Source organism: Gallus gallus, chromosome 8 (genome assembly GCF_016699485.2).
Source record: "Gallus gallus isolate bGalGal1 chromosome 8, bGalGal1.mat.broiler.GRCg7b, whole genome shotgun sequence".
Classification (NCBI taxonomy): Eukaryota; Metazoa; Chordata; class Aves; order Galliformes; family Phasianidae; genus Gallus; species Gallus gallus.
This window is the reverse complement of record NC_052539.1, coordinates 28,298,466-28,313,361: the sequence shown is the minus strand read 5'-3', so window position 1 is coordinate 28,313,361 and position 14,896 is coordinate 28,298,466. Positions and strand designations below refer to the sequence as shown.

At 55.5% G+C, this 14,896-nt stretch overlaps 2 protein-coding genes across 16 annotated transcripts in view; one reads left to right on the top strand and one right to left on the bottom strand.

The window, feature by feature from the left end:
• The first annotated feature begins 2,416 nt into the window (after positions 1-2,416).
• SLC35D1 (solute carrier family 35 member D1) lies at positions 2,417-9,913 on the top strand. The gene is made up of 12 exons (XM_422532.8): positions 2,417-2,625; positions 2,748-2,781; positions 2,863-2,949; positions 3,037-3,104; positions 3,212-3,283; positions 3,721-3,789; positions 4,213-4,315; positions 4,690-4,782; positions 6,615-6,682; positions 6,939-7,017; positions 7,806-7,888; positions 8,524-9,913. Exons 1-12 carry the CDS (start codon positions 2,423-2,425, stop codon positions 8,630-8,632), a joined length of 1,068 nt encoding a protein of 355 aa, XP_422532.3. The 5' UTR covers positions 2,417-2,422; the 3' UTR covers positions 8,633-9,913.
• A 298-nt stretch (positions 9,914-10,211) lies between these two features.
• MIER1 (MIER1 transcriptional regulator) overlaps positions 10,212-14,896 on the bottom strand; it is a 31,675-nt gene continuing 26,990 nt past the window's right edge. For all 15 annotated transcript variants that reach the window (XM_040704696.2, XM_046944530.1, XM_046944529.1 and 12 more), the window contains 3 exons: positions 14,694-14,821; positions 13,756-13,895; positions 10,212-13,261 (listed from right to left, as the gene is read on the bottom strand). In XM_040704696.2, the coding sequence (XP_040560630.1) occupies positions 12,936-13,261; positions 13,756-13,895; positions 14,694-14,821 (594 nt within the window). In that variant the 3' untranslated portion in view covers positions 10,212-12,935. The remainder of the gene's footprint in view (positions 13,262-13,755; positions 13,896-14,693; positions 14,822-14,896) is intronic.

The following is a 14,896-nucleotide window of genomic DNA, read 5'->3' as shown; positions in this document are numbered from 1 at the left end:
GGCAGCCCTGACCTACATTGCGTGCTGAGAAAGCACAGTTTCCACTTTGAGTCAGTCCATGGGAAAACCCAGCATCCCTTAAAGCAACAGGCTCACGTGTGCGCTTCTTGCCCTCTTGCAGGATGATGTTTTCCTGGTAAACTCTGTGATTGCATTACGCTCATCTCACTCTGTGCTCTGCAGCAGACACCTCATGCTGCCATCCCCACCGCTGCGGGGCTGCTGAGCCCCGGGTTTCACCGAGGAACTGTTTTAAGTTCTATGATGAAACCCCAACCCCTCCAGTGAGACAGCCCATAGGAGCGGGGCTGTGCTTGCCCATTCCTCTGCTGCTGTTTCCCAGTGCTCGGGGCTGGAAAACCCAGGGGGAGCAGAGCCAGGGCTACTGGTGCCGCCATCCCTGTTTGCCCCAGTTTGTCCCCTCCACCCCCACCCCATCAGCAGAAGGGTTAACCTCAGCGACAGTGTTAACCTCTGTAGACGCTGCAACCACAGGAAATACCACAGAGCTCGGCTCACCCTGCAGCACAAGTAAAGGTTATGGAAGATCGTTTCGCACCGGGCAGGGCAGCCCCTCTCATCGGGGCTGTGGCGGATCCGTGCGGTGGTGCTGGGAGGTGAAGGGCAGCGGTGGGCAAAGCTCTGCCCTGCTGCAGTGCCAAGCAAGCACCTGTGGCTGCCTTTGGACACAGCGAGCTCATGGCGCTGCAGAGGGAATCCAGGCTTGTTATTGTTGTGTTTAATGAAGTATGTAAGGAAAAAGTATTTGTATCATCCAACAACATTTTCAGGGGCGCTTGCCTTCCTTTGGGGTAAAATCTCACTTCTTTCCCTTCCCCATACTAACAAACCCAACACTCCATCCTCCCCTTGGGGCAGCCTGCAGCTCTGTGCTCTCCCACCCCATCCCCTGTGCCCTTCCCTCTGGAGCTCTTCATGTCTTACTTTATCTGCCCTGCAGCCTGAGTTCCAGAGGTGGAAATAAGCCCACAGTGTTCTGCTGCTGCAGACGGAGTCCTGATGGCACTGCACAGCGTGGCGTGGCACAGCATGGAATACCACAGTATGGTGCAGCACAGCACAGCACGGCATGGCACAGCATGGCACGGTATGGCACGGCACAACACGGCGTGGCACAGCACAACACTGCATGGCACTGCACACTTCTCCACCCTGCTGCCTCCAGCCGCACCCTGCAGCCCATTTCTCCCCGTCCCCTTCCCAGCCACACTCCCATCCCTGCACCCCCATTCTGATGCCTTTGCTCCGGCTCCATTCCCTCCCTCCAGTGCCAGGTATTCCAGTCTCAGTGCTGGGCACCTCGCAGGCAGAGCCCCCACATTTGCTCAGGGAGGGAAATATGGAGGGGCCGCGCTGCCATCTCCTCACCACACACGGGCCACGGCACCTCACAGCCACCTCCTCACCCACCCTATGGGGTGAAATCGGGGGATTTTGTTACTTTTGGTGAACTGGGAGCTGAGAGCCCCGCGGAGCAGACAGAAGGAAGGGCCGGAGCGGGCACTGCGCCCGGGGCTGTGGGGACGCGGCGACACGTGGGTGTGGTGGCACGTGGCTGTGCGAGTGGCAGCACGGTGACACGGACAGCTGGTCCTGCTGGCTCTGAGCGCACCGGCGGCCCCGCGAGCCGTACGCGGCCCTTATCCCCGCGCCGCTGACCTAAAATCGGCGGCGGGGCTGCGCAGGGCCGGGTGCACACACCGGGAAGGAGGCACCGCAAACAGCCGCTTCTGGGGCGGGATTTCCCCGAACGAAGCAGCCGGGCCGGGGCGGTCGGGGGGGGAGGGCAGGTACTGCGATGGGCCGGGCACGTTTGCTGCTTTTTTCTTTGCACGAAACATCAGCCCGTGCGCTCTGTGCTCTGCCGTAACCTACTTTTATTTTTATTTCCCTTCCAAGCCGCCTCATTGCGGTTTTCCCCCACTGAGTCCCACGGCCCGGCAGGCAGCGAGGGGGCCCCGAGCCCCGGGGAAACCCCCAGAGTGGGGTTCCTTCATCTCAGCAGGGCGGGAGCAGCACGGGGAGCACTTCCCACGCGCGCCAACCCCCTGCGCGATGTGTCAGCACCGCGCGATGCCCACCCATAACCCATATCCCCCCCAGCAGTGCCCAGACACCCCGTCCCCCAGCAGTGCCCCCCTGCTACCGGGCCCCCTCTCAGCACCCTGTGCAATGCAACACCCCCCGTGCAACGCCCTCTTGCAGTGCCCCTCACACCTACGATCTCAGTGCCCCCCCCGCAACGCCCTCCACGCAACGCCCCGCGCGGCACCCCGCGCGCACCGCCACCCCAATTCCCGCCCTTCCGGCTCCCACGCTGCCCGCAGGCCCCGCCCCCCGGCCGTAGCCCCGCCCCCCGGCCGTAGCCCCGCCCCCCGGCCGTAGCCCCGCCCCCGCAGCCATGTCGTCGCAGTTGGCGCGCAGACGCCCGGCGGTCGGGGCCGAGGGGGGAGCCCCCGCGGGAGCCCCCGCGCGCGGCGATGCGGAGCGGGGCATGGCGGCGCCGGGCCTCTCGCTGTGCCTCAAGCTGCTGGCCGCGGCCTTCTACGGCCTCAGCTCCTTCTTCATCGTCGTCGTCAACAAGAGCGTGCTCACCACCTACGGGTACGGCCTGCGGGACCGCGGGGTGGGGGTGGGAGGCGGCGTTGCCGCCTGCGCGGCGCTCGGGACCCCCCGGGGCTCTGCGCGCTCCCGGCGCCGCGCTGACCGCCGCTCTGTGCCCGCAGGTTCCCGTCCTCGCTGTGCGTGGGGCTGGGCCAGGTGAGTTGCGGCGCCCCCTTCCCGCCCCCGTCCCGGTTCCCTCCCCCCCTCCCCCCCCTGACGCCCCCCGCTCTCTCGCAGATGTTGGCCACGGTGGCGGTGCTGCGTGCGGGCAAAGCGCTGCGGCTCCTCAAGTTCCCCGACCTGGACCGGCACGTCCCGCGCCGGGTGAGCCGCGCTGCTGTGTCCCATCTCGGTAGGAAACGGGGGTGCCGCGCTCTGACCCTCGGCTCGCTCTGTTTGTTCCCCTTGCAGACCTTTCCTCTACCTCTCCTGTACTTCGGGAACCAAATCACGGGGCTCTTCAGCACCAAGAAGCTGAAGTAAGGGCGTGGGGTGCGGGGGGTACCGCTGGGTGCCCCCGCGGGGCGATGGGAGGGGGGGTGGAGGGGCGTTGTGGGCACCTCACCCTGCTGGGCCTTCCCCACAGCCTGCCCATGTTCACCGTGCTGCGGAGGTTCTCCATCCTCTTCACCATGTTCGCCGAAGGAGTTCTGCTCAAGTGAGTTTCGTCGGGGCTTTGGGGCTCGGGGGTTGGGGTCTGTGCTCTGGGCTGGGGGCTGCGGCTCCGAGGATGGGAGCAGGAGCCCGGCGTGGCTGCGTGTGGCAGCAGCACGTCCCCAGCTCTGCTGCCTGTTCGCAGTGTGCCTGCAGGGCTGGCACGTGGCGGGGTCCCATCCTCTGCCCCTGCTTGCAGGTGAGCTGTGTGCAGTCCGGGGGCTGGAGGGCACAGCGCCCATCCCGCTGCTGCGTCCCCGAAGTGCTGGGCCGGAGCGACCCAGAGCAGCACCCACCGTGCCCCCCTTGCTGCGAGGGCAGGGTTGCAGAGCTCCCTAAGTGTACACATTGCATTGCCGCTGCTCCCCGCTGCTTTCCCTCCTGCTGTGAGCACTCTGCGTGTCTATGGCTGATGTGGTGCCCTCGTTCCTCTTCTCCCAGGAAGAAGTTCTCCTGGAGCGTGCAGATGACAGTGTTTGCGATGATCATCGGCGCCTTCGTGGCTGCCAGGTGAGCTCCCCATCCCCTCACAAGTCGTGGCTTTGCTCAGCGCCTCTCAGAGCCCCAAAGCAGCCAGCAGAGCCTCCGCACGCTCAGTGCAGTGCAGCATTTGGAGGCCTTTCAGTGTGAAGTCCCACCCGTGCGCTCTGAGCCACTCGCAGCACGAAGGAGACAGCTGGGGCTCCTCTCCTTGGAAGGAGCTGCCAAGCTGCTCCTGGCACACACATCCACGTGTCCCGGCACAGAGGCTGAGCGGGGACCTTTTCCCCTCCAGACGTGCTGTGCAGGAGGAAGGAATGTTTTCCAGCCTCCGGTCCCTCTCTGCGTGATTAACTTTTCCTGACAGCTCACCGACAGACAGGAGCTGGAATAAACCTCCCAGGCGCTGCGCTCAGCCTGGCTGGGAGCTCTCACTGTGCTTTCCCTCCCCAGCGCTGACTTGGCGTTCGACCTGGAAGGATATATTTTTATCCTCATTAATGATGCCTTAACAGCTGCAAACGGTGCCTACGTGAAGCAGAAGCTGGATTCCAAGGTAGGCTGCCCCTCCTCGTGCCGCTCAGTGGCAGCCCACGGCCTTGTCACCTCTGCTGTGCCCACCCAGTGCCACCATGTCCCCTGTTCAGATGCTGTTGGCTCTCCTGGTCCCAAACTGCCACGTTGGCCCTTGAAGTCTCGCTGTGACGCTCTGCTTTTGGGGGAGAGAATGAGGGGCTCGTGGGCAGCGCGCTGCCTCGCACAGAGCTCCTCAGGCAGACCTGGAAGATCACAGAGCTGTCTGGCTCATGCAGGGCGCTCTGATTCTTGGTCTCCCGGAGCCCCATTCAGCACCCGGCCCTCAGCACTGACATGAATGAGGGTTTGTTCCTGCCTGGAGCCCACTTACACACAGCTGTTTCCTATTTCCAGGAGCTGGGGAAATACGGCCTGCTCTACTACAATGCACTGTTCATGATCCTTCCCACCCTGACCATTGCCTACTTCACTGGAGACGCGCAGAAGGTAGGAGCACTGCCCCAGAGCACAGTCTGCAGTGACAGAGCACTGCCTGGAGCAGCACGTTACTGTTCTAAGGCACTTCTCTGCAGCTCAGCCTTGCACAGAGCAGCAAACGCTCCATGTGTGAAACCATGGAGTAGCTCCCTATCCCCAACCTGCACAGTGCCACGTGGCAGCACAGAGGGCTCTGGGGCCACGTTTTGGGGTAGAGAGGGGAAATCGCCTGATAGAAAGTAACTGCAATGCTTGGCTTAAAATCCCCAGATCTGCTGTGTTTGGGCATTTTGGTAATGCTGGAGGAATGGGGAAGTGTGAGAGCAATAAGTGAAACCAACTATTACTTAAAACAAAGAAGTTCAGTGTTACTCGTCTTAAATGGGCTTCTGCAAACGTCGGTCACTGCAGCACAGCACACCTTGGGTTGCTTTGGAGCAGTGCTGTTGCCCCTGCACGGTGTGCTCTGCTGCAGCCCTGCGTGCCCACGCTGTTGTGTTACTCCTGCACTAATTAATGTCCAACTACACCTGGGGGAGGCTTAATGGCTCCCCGTTAGGAGCTCAGTGCCACGGGGCTGAGCCTCGGTGCCAGCTGCTAAGCTAACAGTTAGCATGGAGCACTGAGTGGGGCTGTAGCTGGGGATAAAGCACTCCTTTATGGACGGGGCACTGTGCAGCCTCTGTTTAGCTGCATAGAATCTCCTCTTAGTGCTTTTTTCCCCCCCCTCTGAATAAACTTCTTTTCCCCGGCTGTGCTCCTGGTGCCGGGCGCACAAAGCCGTGCTGTTGGGGACCGTGCAGCCATGCACGCTGCAGCTGGGGTGTAGAGGTGCTCGGGGCTGCTGGGTGCCTGTACAGCCTCCTGCCCTGCTGCTGCACGTGGAGATGGGCTGTGGGCCTTCAGCAGCAGCAGCATAATGGTTTTCTGCCCTGCAGAGAGGAGAAATTTGCGTGCTGACAGCTGTGAGCAGCTTTATGCTGTGCTGCGGGTGGTGATTAAGGGATCTCAGCAGCCACAAGGATTAAAAACAAAGCCTGCAGGGCAGAGGCAGCCCCTGAAGTGGGCAAAGCCCCTGTGGAGCATGGGAGCAGGCAGAGTGTAGCAGGGCCAAGCTGGGGACAAAACGCTGCATGCTGTCACAGGGCACTGCAATGCTTAGGGGACATGGTGCTCCACCCCTTTTGTAGGGGCTGCTTTCAGCCCTGCTGTGAAGGGGAGGATTCTGCTCCCATCTCCAAATCTTGGCGTGGCTGAGCTGGGGGCGCCTCTGGTCCCTCTGTGTCCAGTCCCTCACCCAGGTCAGGTTGGGGATCCCCAAGGAGGTGACCCTACAGCCTCAGATCCCTCTGCCCACACCGCATCCTGGTGCTGGGGCTGTTCTTCCTTTGGTGAGGGCTCTGCACTTCTTGAACAGCACCAGGCTCCTGCCAGCCCCCCCAGCATGCACACACCTCCCCATTGCTGCTGCAATCCCTCTGCTGTTGGAGTTGGCACGCCATCTCCAGCAAGAGATGGAGGGCACCCATCTGTGCCGTGTGATGCTGGGCCTTGCTGCGAGCTCTGGCCCAGCACTGGGGGCTGTGCACACTGCAGACCCCTCTGAGGCAGAGGCTGCTGCTCCTTGCAGCTTTTGGAGTGCTGCAGGCAGAGCTGGGCATGTCGGCGCGGGGCTGGGGTGCAGGAGGGAAATGCTGCATTGCTGAGCGTCCCACAGCACCCGTGTTAAATCTGTGCATGAACTCACGTCCAGTGGGATGAAGGCTGCTGTGCTCTGCAAGCCCCTGTCAGGGATTTGCCTCTTGTCTTGCTGCTGTGTTCTGAGCCTCTATTTCTTGCAGGCAATGGAGTACCAGGGCTGGGCAGACATGCTGTTCATCGTGCAGTTCACGCTATCCTGCGTGATGGGGTAAGGCTGTGGGGCTGGGGTGATGGGGCTGTGGAGGGGGCACCTCCATCCCTCCAATACTGCGTTCTGGGGGCCTGGGTCATCCTGGGTTGGGAAGAGGACCCTCTGGTCCTGCTGCCTTTCAGCAACGCTGGCCCTATGGTAGATGAGCGTTGTTCCTGTGGTGGATGGGAGTGGCTGGGTGTGGGTTAGGGTGAGGGCTGGGAGCTGAGCTGCAGTGCATCCCGGGGTCTGACCGCAGCCGTTCCCCCCGCAGGTTTATTTTGATGTACTCCACGGTTCTTTGCACTCAGTATAATTCTGCTCTTACAACTACAATAGTTGGCTGCATTAAGGTAAGCGGCGGTTCCGCTCTCAGGGCAAATGTTGCAGTAATTAGTGCAGTAATTATTGCTCGTCGCACGCATTAGGCAGCCGCTGGCGCGTGGGCTGGCGGAGCGCTGGGGCTGTGCCCAGCGGCGCTGTGCTTTCCAGTGCCACGTGGCTGCTGCCCTGTGAGCGTGTGGCCGGGAGGCTGAACTTTCTCCACTCTCAGCCCACGGGAGTCCCTGCTCCGTGCTGCTGCTGTTCCAAGAAGCCCCCTGGGAAGGGGTGCTGGGCGGGGAGTGCTGCTCAGCAGCACCGGGAGCTGAGTGCTGGGGCAGCTGTTGGTGTGCAGAGGTCACCCCGTGCTCGGGGTGCTGCTGGCAGCAGGGTGGAGAGCTGTGGGTTTGCACGGCTCTTGCTGCGTGGCGCTGACTTGGCTCAGCCTGGGCAGATGGAGTGCAGAGCACCCAGAAATAACCGGGCACTTCTGGGTCACCTCGTCCCGTGGTGGAACAAGCGGGCTGCAGAAATAGATGATGGGTGCTCCTGTGTGTTACCCTGGGCTTTCTGCCCTGTGTGAGCTGCCCAGCCAGCAGGGCTGGCCCTGCAACAAGGGGTCTGCAGCACTGCCACCCCTACGGGCACCTGGGGCTGCTCAGAGTCAGAATCCAGGCCCACACTGAGCTGTGTCTCCCAGTGGCTCTAAATTGGCCACCTGTAATCCTGGGTTAGCAGCACTTGTGGATTGCAGACTCCCCTGCACTGCTTTAAGAACTGTGCTTGCTATGTGAAAGCTCACATTCTTGTTTCTTTGCAGAATATTTTAATAACCTATATTGGGATGTTTTTTGGAGGAGACTATATTTTTACATGGATGAACTTCATTGGTCTAAATATCAGGTAAGGATGTGGAGATTTTAAACTGGAAGAGGGTAGATTTAGACAAGATATTAGACAAGAAATTCTTTACTGGGAGGTGGTGAGATGGAACGGCTGCCCAGAGAGGCTGTGGATGCCCCCTTCCCTGGAGGTGTTCGAGGCCAGGCTGGGTTGGGCTGTGAGCAACCTGGTCTAAAGCCCATAGTAGGCGTTGGAACTAAATGATCTCAGTGGTCCCTTCCAACCCGAGCTGTTCTATGATTCTTTACGGTGTATCTTTTTGGGCTCTGGGCAGGAGGAGCGGCAGCCGTTGTGCCCGGGGCCTGGGGCAGAGCGTGGCCGTGGGGCTGCTGTGTGCTTCACACAGGAAGCCTTTCTGCTCACACGGAGCAGAAAGGCTTCCTTTTTGTGTTGCTGTGCTGGGGGGGGGCAGTGCTGCTGGCACACGTCGTGGTGTTGATTCCTTCCGATGCAGCTGCTCTGCAGGAGTGCTGCCCTGGAGTGTATTTCTGTATGAGGGAGCATCTCCTTTGCCTCCTGTCCTGCAGCAGGGTGAGGAAGCACGCCCTGCAGCAGCTCCGGAGCGCACCTGGGGATGCGTTACGCAAACCAGGGGACACTGTATCCCCCCGACACACGCTGTGGCTGTTTTGCAGTATTGCAGGAAGCCTGGTGTATTCCTACATCACCTTCACGGAGGAGCAGCTCAGCAAGCAGGCGGAGGCGGGCAGCAAGATGGATATTAAGGGCAAAAGCTCCGTGTGAGCACGGGTTTGAGCGGCCGAACGCACGCTGTGCTGGGCCCGGCGCCGGCGGAACGCAGCGAGGAGGTGGGGTGTCTGCTGCAGAGTAATGGTGATGCTCTTTGATTTGCACAATCCAGATTGCTGCCTTCAAAAAAATTACGGGAAAGGTGAATGACTGCACATGTAAGCATTAATCTGATTACGTCTGATTGACTGTGAGGGATGCCCGGCTGCTAAATGACACCAAGGTTTGGCTCGTGCCAGTGGTGTAAGGGATTGAGCTGCAGAGGACTCCTCAGCACCTGGAAGTCGTACAGCACTGAGGTGGTGGCTGTGCCAGTCCTGCAGGCTGTCCTCGTGGGGCTGAGGTTGGTGCCCCCAGTGCTGGCCGTCACCAAGTGCTGCTGCAGGCTGTCCTTGCTTTAACAGAACAGGGTTTCAATGCACTGAGCAGCGGGGACTGACTTCTCAAGGCTGTCTTACATAGCACTTCTTTCTAGGTCTCTCCTTCGACTGTCTTTTGTTTTTTAAACAAAAATTCTTTATAATTGGGGAAGAGAAGAATTTAGTAGAACCACGTGAGGTTTCTGTACACCTCGCTCTGTTTCTGGAGGAGTTGTGCTCGCCGAGTGCTTAACAGGACCTCCTCTCTGGGGCTGACGCTGCGTGCAGCTGCACAAAAGCTGGCCGTGCTGCTGGCACGTGTGCTGCCCTGCTGTCCCCTGGCTGGGACAGGATAGCAGCAGCTCCAGAGCAGAACCCTGCGTGGATGAAGGCTTTGCAGCAGCTGCAGAGCTTTGCTTTCTGCAGGGTGCTCTGAGGCCGCAGCTCTGTGCAGAACTGAGCGCTGGGGCAGATCCTCAGTCCCTGCACATCCCTTCTCCTCCACCCGCATTTGTAACGTTGCTGTGCTGAGGCGTTTGCAGTCAGGATGTCCGTTCTGGTGAGAGCTTTTCTTGTTTATTGTCGAATCTACTGGTTAGATTTCTCGTCCAAACAGTTGAAATATTTTTTAAGAGCTTATTTTGTTTGTAAACGCGCACACTCGGGTGCCAGCGCCGGATGGGATTGCATACACTGGGAAAGCAGAGTTCCTACCGCAGTATTTTCTACGCTATTAATCTACTAAAATTGTTTTCTATACAGAATCTATTTACAAAATGACCAATGTAGTGATTAAAGGGTGACCTTATTTGAATGTATGGCGGGCTCTGTAGGTCAGTAACAATAGGGGGAGAAATGAAAGGATTTCATGTGCCTCAGTATTTTTGTACTGGCTTCCAATAAAGCAATGAATGGCCTCCTGCCTCGTGTGTGCTTTGGGGGCTGTGCAGGCTTCTCCCCAGCAGGAGGCTGTGGGTACCCCATCCCTGCAGGCACTCAAGGCCAGGCTGGATGTGGCTCTGGGCAGCCTGGGCTGCTGGTTGGCGACCCTGCACATAGCAGGGGGTTGGAACTGATGAGCACTGTGGTCCTTTTCAGCCCAGGCCATGCTGTGGCTCTGTGCTAAGTCACGTCCCAGGGTGCAGCAGGAAGGCTCTGCCCATCACTGGGCCCCGGTTCTGATGGCACCGCGCAGGAATTGGGGATGCAGACGGTATGTTTACAAAAATATTTTAATAAGCTTTCTCAGAATTGCAGACAGGGAACAGGGTTAAGACGAGGGGAAGTACTAACAGTGCAAAATTACTATGTGTGACAAAACATATAAAAACGAATGGTAAATGCGTGGCTGTGCCCTCTGTTTGTGACACCGCTTCCACCCCTCAGGCGCCCCACGGAGCTCTGCTCAGTTGCAGCTCAGGCGGTGGTGCTGCGTGGAGCCCCGACCTGCATGGCGTGCTGTGGTCTGGGCTCTGTCCCACGCAGCCTGGAACCGAAATCAACCCCTTCTGGGCTCCACCTGGACTGAATGCCTTCTAAACAAAACCGGTCGCTAAATGTCTACAATTAATTTAAATAGCCTTAGTAGTGCAATGACTTATCGAGTGACAGTGGCTGTGGGTTGGAGAACGTGAACAAAGTATTGCATATAAAACACCAGCAAGAACAAAAGGTAAATTATAATTAAATAGTCCTAAAGTCTAGCTGAGCATTACGTACGTGTTGATTATGGAATGTCTCTTCTATTATCACCAGGAAAAGGTAAGGAAAAACAAAGCAACGTTCCTGAAAGTATACAGGGTGCTGTATTTCACACACAAGCCTGAGACAATTTACGTACTTATAAACTTACTTATAAACTTTCCTATAAATTTTTGGAAGTATTTCCAACTCGTGAACAAAAATGCGTAACAATAAAATAGAAAAGAGGGCTGCAGGAGGAAAGATGAGTCTGCAGCCTCCCAAAGCCCATCTCCAAGGGAAGGCTGCGACGCTTTGGGTTTCTGTTACTGAAAGAGACTGCCAAACCGACAGCAACCTCTTGGGAAGCCAAGCCCTGCCGTGGGACGTGCAGGAGCCATCCCCACCCGTGTGCCTCCCAGAACTGCTGCCTGCTTGCAGGTGGGTGTCTGCTCCACATCAGAGCAGCTTACAGCGCTGTGCTGCCGGGCGTTGGCAGAGCGGGGCTGTGCCCAGGAATGCAGCTCTGTCCCTTTCAGGTGCTTTTCCAAGCGTAGGACCACACGTTTAAAGCTGATATTGCGAAGACTTATATAAACTTAAAGATGGTTTTAGTGAAAATGAGTGCAGGAGGAGACAAGACTATGAATTACACAAACAAACACTTCTTCCTATTTTTAACGCAGCAGGATGTGTAGCTGCAGCTTAAAAAAAAAAACAAACCAAAACTGGAGGGTTTTGTTCCTTTGTTGTAAGAGAAACAAACACTGATATTAAGGATGTCTGTGTTATGGATGTAACCCTACATCAACAGCCTTAAGCAGGGGTCAGGGGAAGGCGAGCATCACCCCAGGCCATGTGCAGTGATGGAGCTCCTAGCACCGGAGTTCTGTGTGCCCATTCCCTCCTTCAGCGGCTGCTGTGCTACGCAGCAGCTGTACAGCTGCACATGTGCTGTGCCATGCATTTATACGTGGCAGTGCTGCTCCCTCTGAAACATCCATCCCTGTGAGGTCCTCAGTGCTCGGAGGCGGCCGCCCCACTGCTGGCACTGCCCCTCACCCATCCCCTTCTCTGTGACACGGAGGTGAAACACTCTGGAATAACTCCATTAATAATCTCACAGCTGATCTCAGTGACCACGGTGTGGCAAACTGCAGCGTGTGGCTACAGGAAATCCATCCGAGCTCAAAATGAAAGGAGAAAATGTATAAGGAAAGCAAAAGAACTTGTGCGAGGCGAGCGTCGTGCCTAACAAGTCCTTCACATGGCTGTCGGTCATAAAACAAGTAAGACAAATCATGTTTCTAAAACCAAATGACTTGTAACCATTCTTGATGCTCATGACTTACTGCTTTAGAGAAGACAACACCACGATGGTGCCTGATAAGCGTTTTTTTCTAGGTCAGTTGGTTTGGTTTGGCTTCTTTTTTTTGTGGTTGTTTTTTTTTTCTTTTTCTTAGAAAAGACTTCAGCAAAATAAAACGAAGCTGACATCGGACTCAGGATATCAATTCTCTCATAAAAGTTTACCAACTGTACAAGCTAAGAAAATTATACAAGCTTTTGTTTTAAGAAAGGACAGTGTGATCAAGACGTTAAGTACTGTAAAAATCTTCCAAAGGCTACAAAGAAATCTGGAAAAATACAGAATGTATTTCTTTAGCCCAGATAAGAATATGGAAAGACATCATTGATGTCAACAATTTTACATAGACAAACCTGACCTGGTTTATTTACCTTTTAAAACTTCTATATATAAAAATAGTTGTGCTCGTAACTTTCAGGATTCAGGCGGGTTCCTCACCAGCCAGGCGACACGCGCTTCTCTCGGGAAGGAGTCTCTGTGCCTCCTCTGTGCATGCCTTGGCACCTGGGGTTCGCTTTAACTTCCCCCAGCGATCAGGAATTGTAGCCAGCCCGTTTGTTCACCTGTGCGATGCTCACACGGTGTACTTACACCCCATTTCCTGCTGGCCGGAAGCATTTCTACAGAAAATCACTGATTTGGTTCTCAAATGCTCCTAAGCGCCTCCGTGTTCCCAGCGCTGCAGCCGGCACCTCTCAGGAGCAGAATATTCTGCTGCTGCTTTTCAGCACTGACACAACCAAAGAAGCAGATCTGCGGAGCTGACCAGAAGCTATTAGAAAAATCTCAGCAGTGTTTTATGGAACTGGATTCTGCAAGGTAACCCATCAACCCTGAAAATTTTAGACACCCAAGATATACTCCAAGGAATAAAATCTGCTCCTATTATTCAGTCGTCCAACGTTTCCAGCTCTTCCAGCTTCCCATGGGAATTTGCTTCTTGGAAGAACTCTGACGAACCAGGGCTCTCTTTACCATTGCTATTAATTCTTCTTCTTTTTAGAGGTCTTTCATTTTTTTCTTCAAAATCATTTTCACTTCTTGAAGTTGAATGAGCAACTTTGGGGTCAAGGGAAAGACTTTCAGTTTCATACCCATTTGTATCCAGATCTGTGTGAGGGGTTTTCTTGCCACCAGTAGGTCCATTGATGTGCAGTCCTTCTGGTTTTGCTTCATCCTTACTTGGTATGTCGCCTGGCCCATTGGCAGACAGCCCTGTGGTAGAGACAAGCCATAAGAAAAAGAACAGAAGCGGAAGCAGCAGAATAAATGCACAGAACAATAAAGCAGAAGCGCACTGAATGGAGAAGTCAACACTGGGTTCATGTCCTCTGCCCCTAGAAGCAACAGCAGCCAAGGCCGTGTTCCAGAAGCCACCCCCACTACAGCTGCATGTATGCATCTATGCATATACTGGAGCTTCCAGTCTTCCAGTCAGGTTCAGCCTCAACCTCCTCCCTCTTCTTGCAACGGCTTTTACTGCGGATCCTTTAGAATGCCTGACCTTCGCTTTTAAGGTTCTTCTCCCTGATAAGTGATGATGCCCTGGCTCTTTTCCCACTCCTACCTCCCCTTTGCTGCCCTACACCTAACTATGTTCATGGGACAAGCACTGTGCTTTGAATCTCCTGCATGGAACTCCTTCCCAGAGCAGCACTGATCACTTATCCCCAGCATGTGAGCTCAGCAGCTCTGCTGTGGGCACTCACCGTTCTGGTTGCTGCTGCTGGTGGTGCTGTCCTCTCGCTCAGACTGGCTGGTGCTGCTGTTGGAGGCTGTGGGTGGAGGGGACGGAGCTCTGCTGGAGGCTGCACTTTCACTTTCATCTAGGAGGCGGTCCATGTAATCTCTACAGGAGAGAGAAAGCAAGTTCAGCATGTACAAAAAAAATACACTGCGTTGGGTGTGTGAGTGACAAGGAAGGAAGGAAGGCACCCTTCCCTAACAGCATAACCAGAGAATGTACTGCAGTTTCACTTTGCTGGTCTAGCACGTAGCTCTACAGTGTTCACAGAAACACTCGTATTAACAAGCAGGAAGAATAGATAACTGTAAGGAAGCTGGGGGAATGCACAGTGAAATAAGCCCTATGACAGGATATGGTTTTGGCCAAACAATATATTTCAAAAATCCCATCTGAAATTTGTGACAAATGCCTTACTGCAAAACATGTATTTAAAGCAAAGCGACTGTTTAAAAAGATTCTCTCATGAGAATGTGGATGCCCCATCCCTGCAGGCATTCAAGGCCAGGCTGGATGTGGCTCTGGGCAGCCTGGGCTGCTGGTTGGCGACCCTGCACATAGCAGGGGGTTGGAACTGGATGAGCACTGTGGTCCTTTGCAACCCAGGCCATTCTATTTTGATGCTATGGTTCTTATTTGTAGAAATGTTACATTTGTGAAACACTGAACCAAAGAACACACTCCATGAAAGAGCTGTTCAATGCAAACTGCTGGCCTAACTCCCAACAAATGTATTTTGGGAATTACATGATACACACTGGTATGCTTTTCTTTGGCTTTTTTCCCACTGCAACCTGGGACCGTGGCGTCACCAGTCTGTCCCTCCATTTCAGAGTCAGAGCAGTACAACAGAACAATTTAGAGCCAGCACATAAAAGCACAGGAGAATAATGCACATCTTACGTGACACCGGGATGGAGATTGTATTTCTTCTTTCCAAATCTCGTCTGCTGTGCAAAGAAATCATAGCGCTCCGATTTCTTCCACATGTAATAAAACGCTACGCACTCACCAACTGATCTCGTTCGTACCTACAAAAGAGGTGCTGTGAGCATTCTGATGACCCCACGTACCAAAGGAAAAAGCAAGAACTACATTTAGAATCA

Coding starts and splice junctions, on each gene's coding strand:
- SLC35D1 (XM_422532.8), top strand. CDS start 2,423: ATGTCGTCGCAGTTGGCGCGCAGACGCCCGGCGGTCGGGGCCGAGGGG. Junction 2,626..2,747: donor AGCGTGCTCACCACCTACGG/GTACGGCCTGCG, acceptor CTGTGCCCGCAG/GTTCCCGTCCTCGCTGTGCG. Junction 4,783..6,614: donor TCACTGGAGACGCGCAGAAG/GTAGGAGCACTG, acceptor TATTTCTTGCAG/GCAATGGAGTACCAGGGCTG.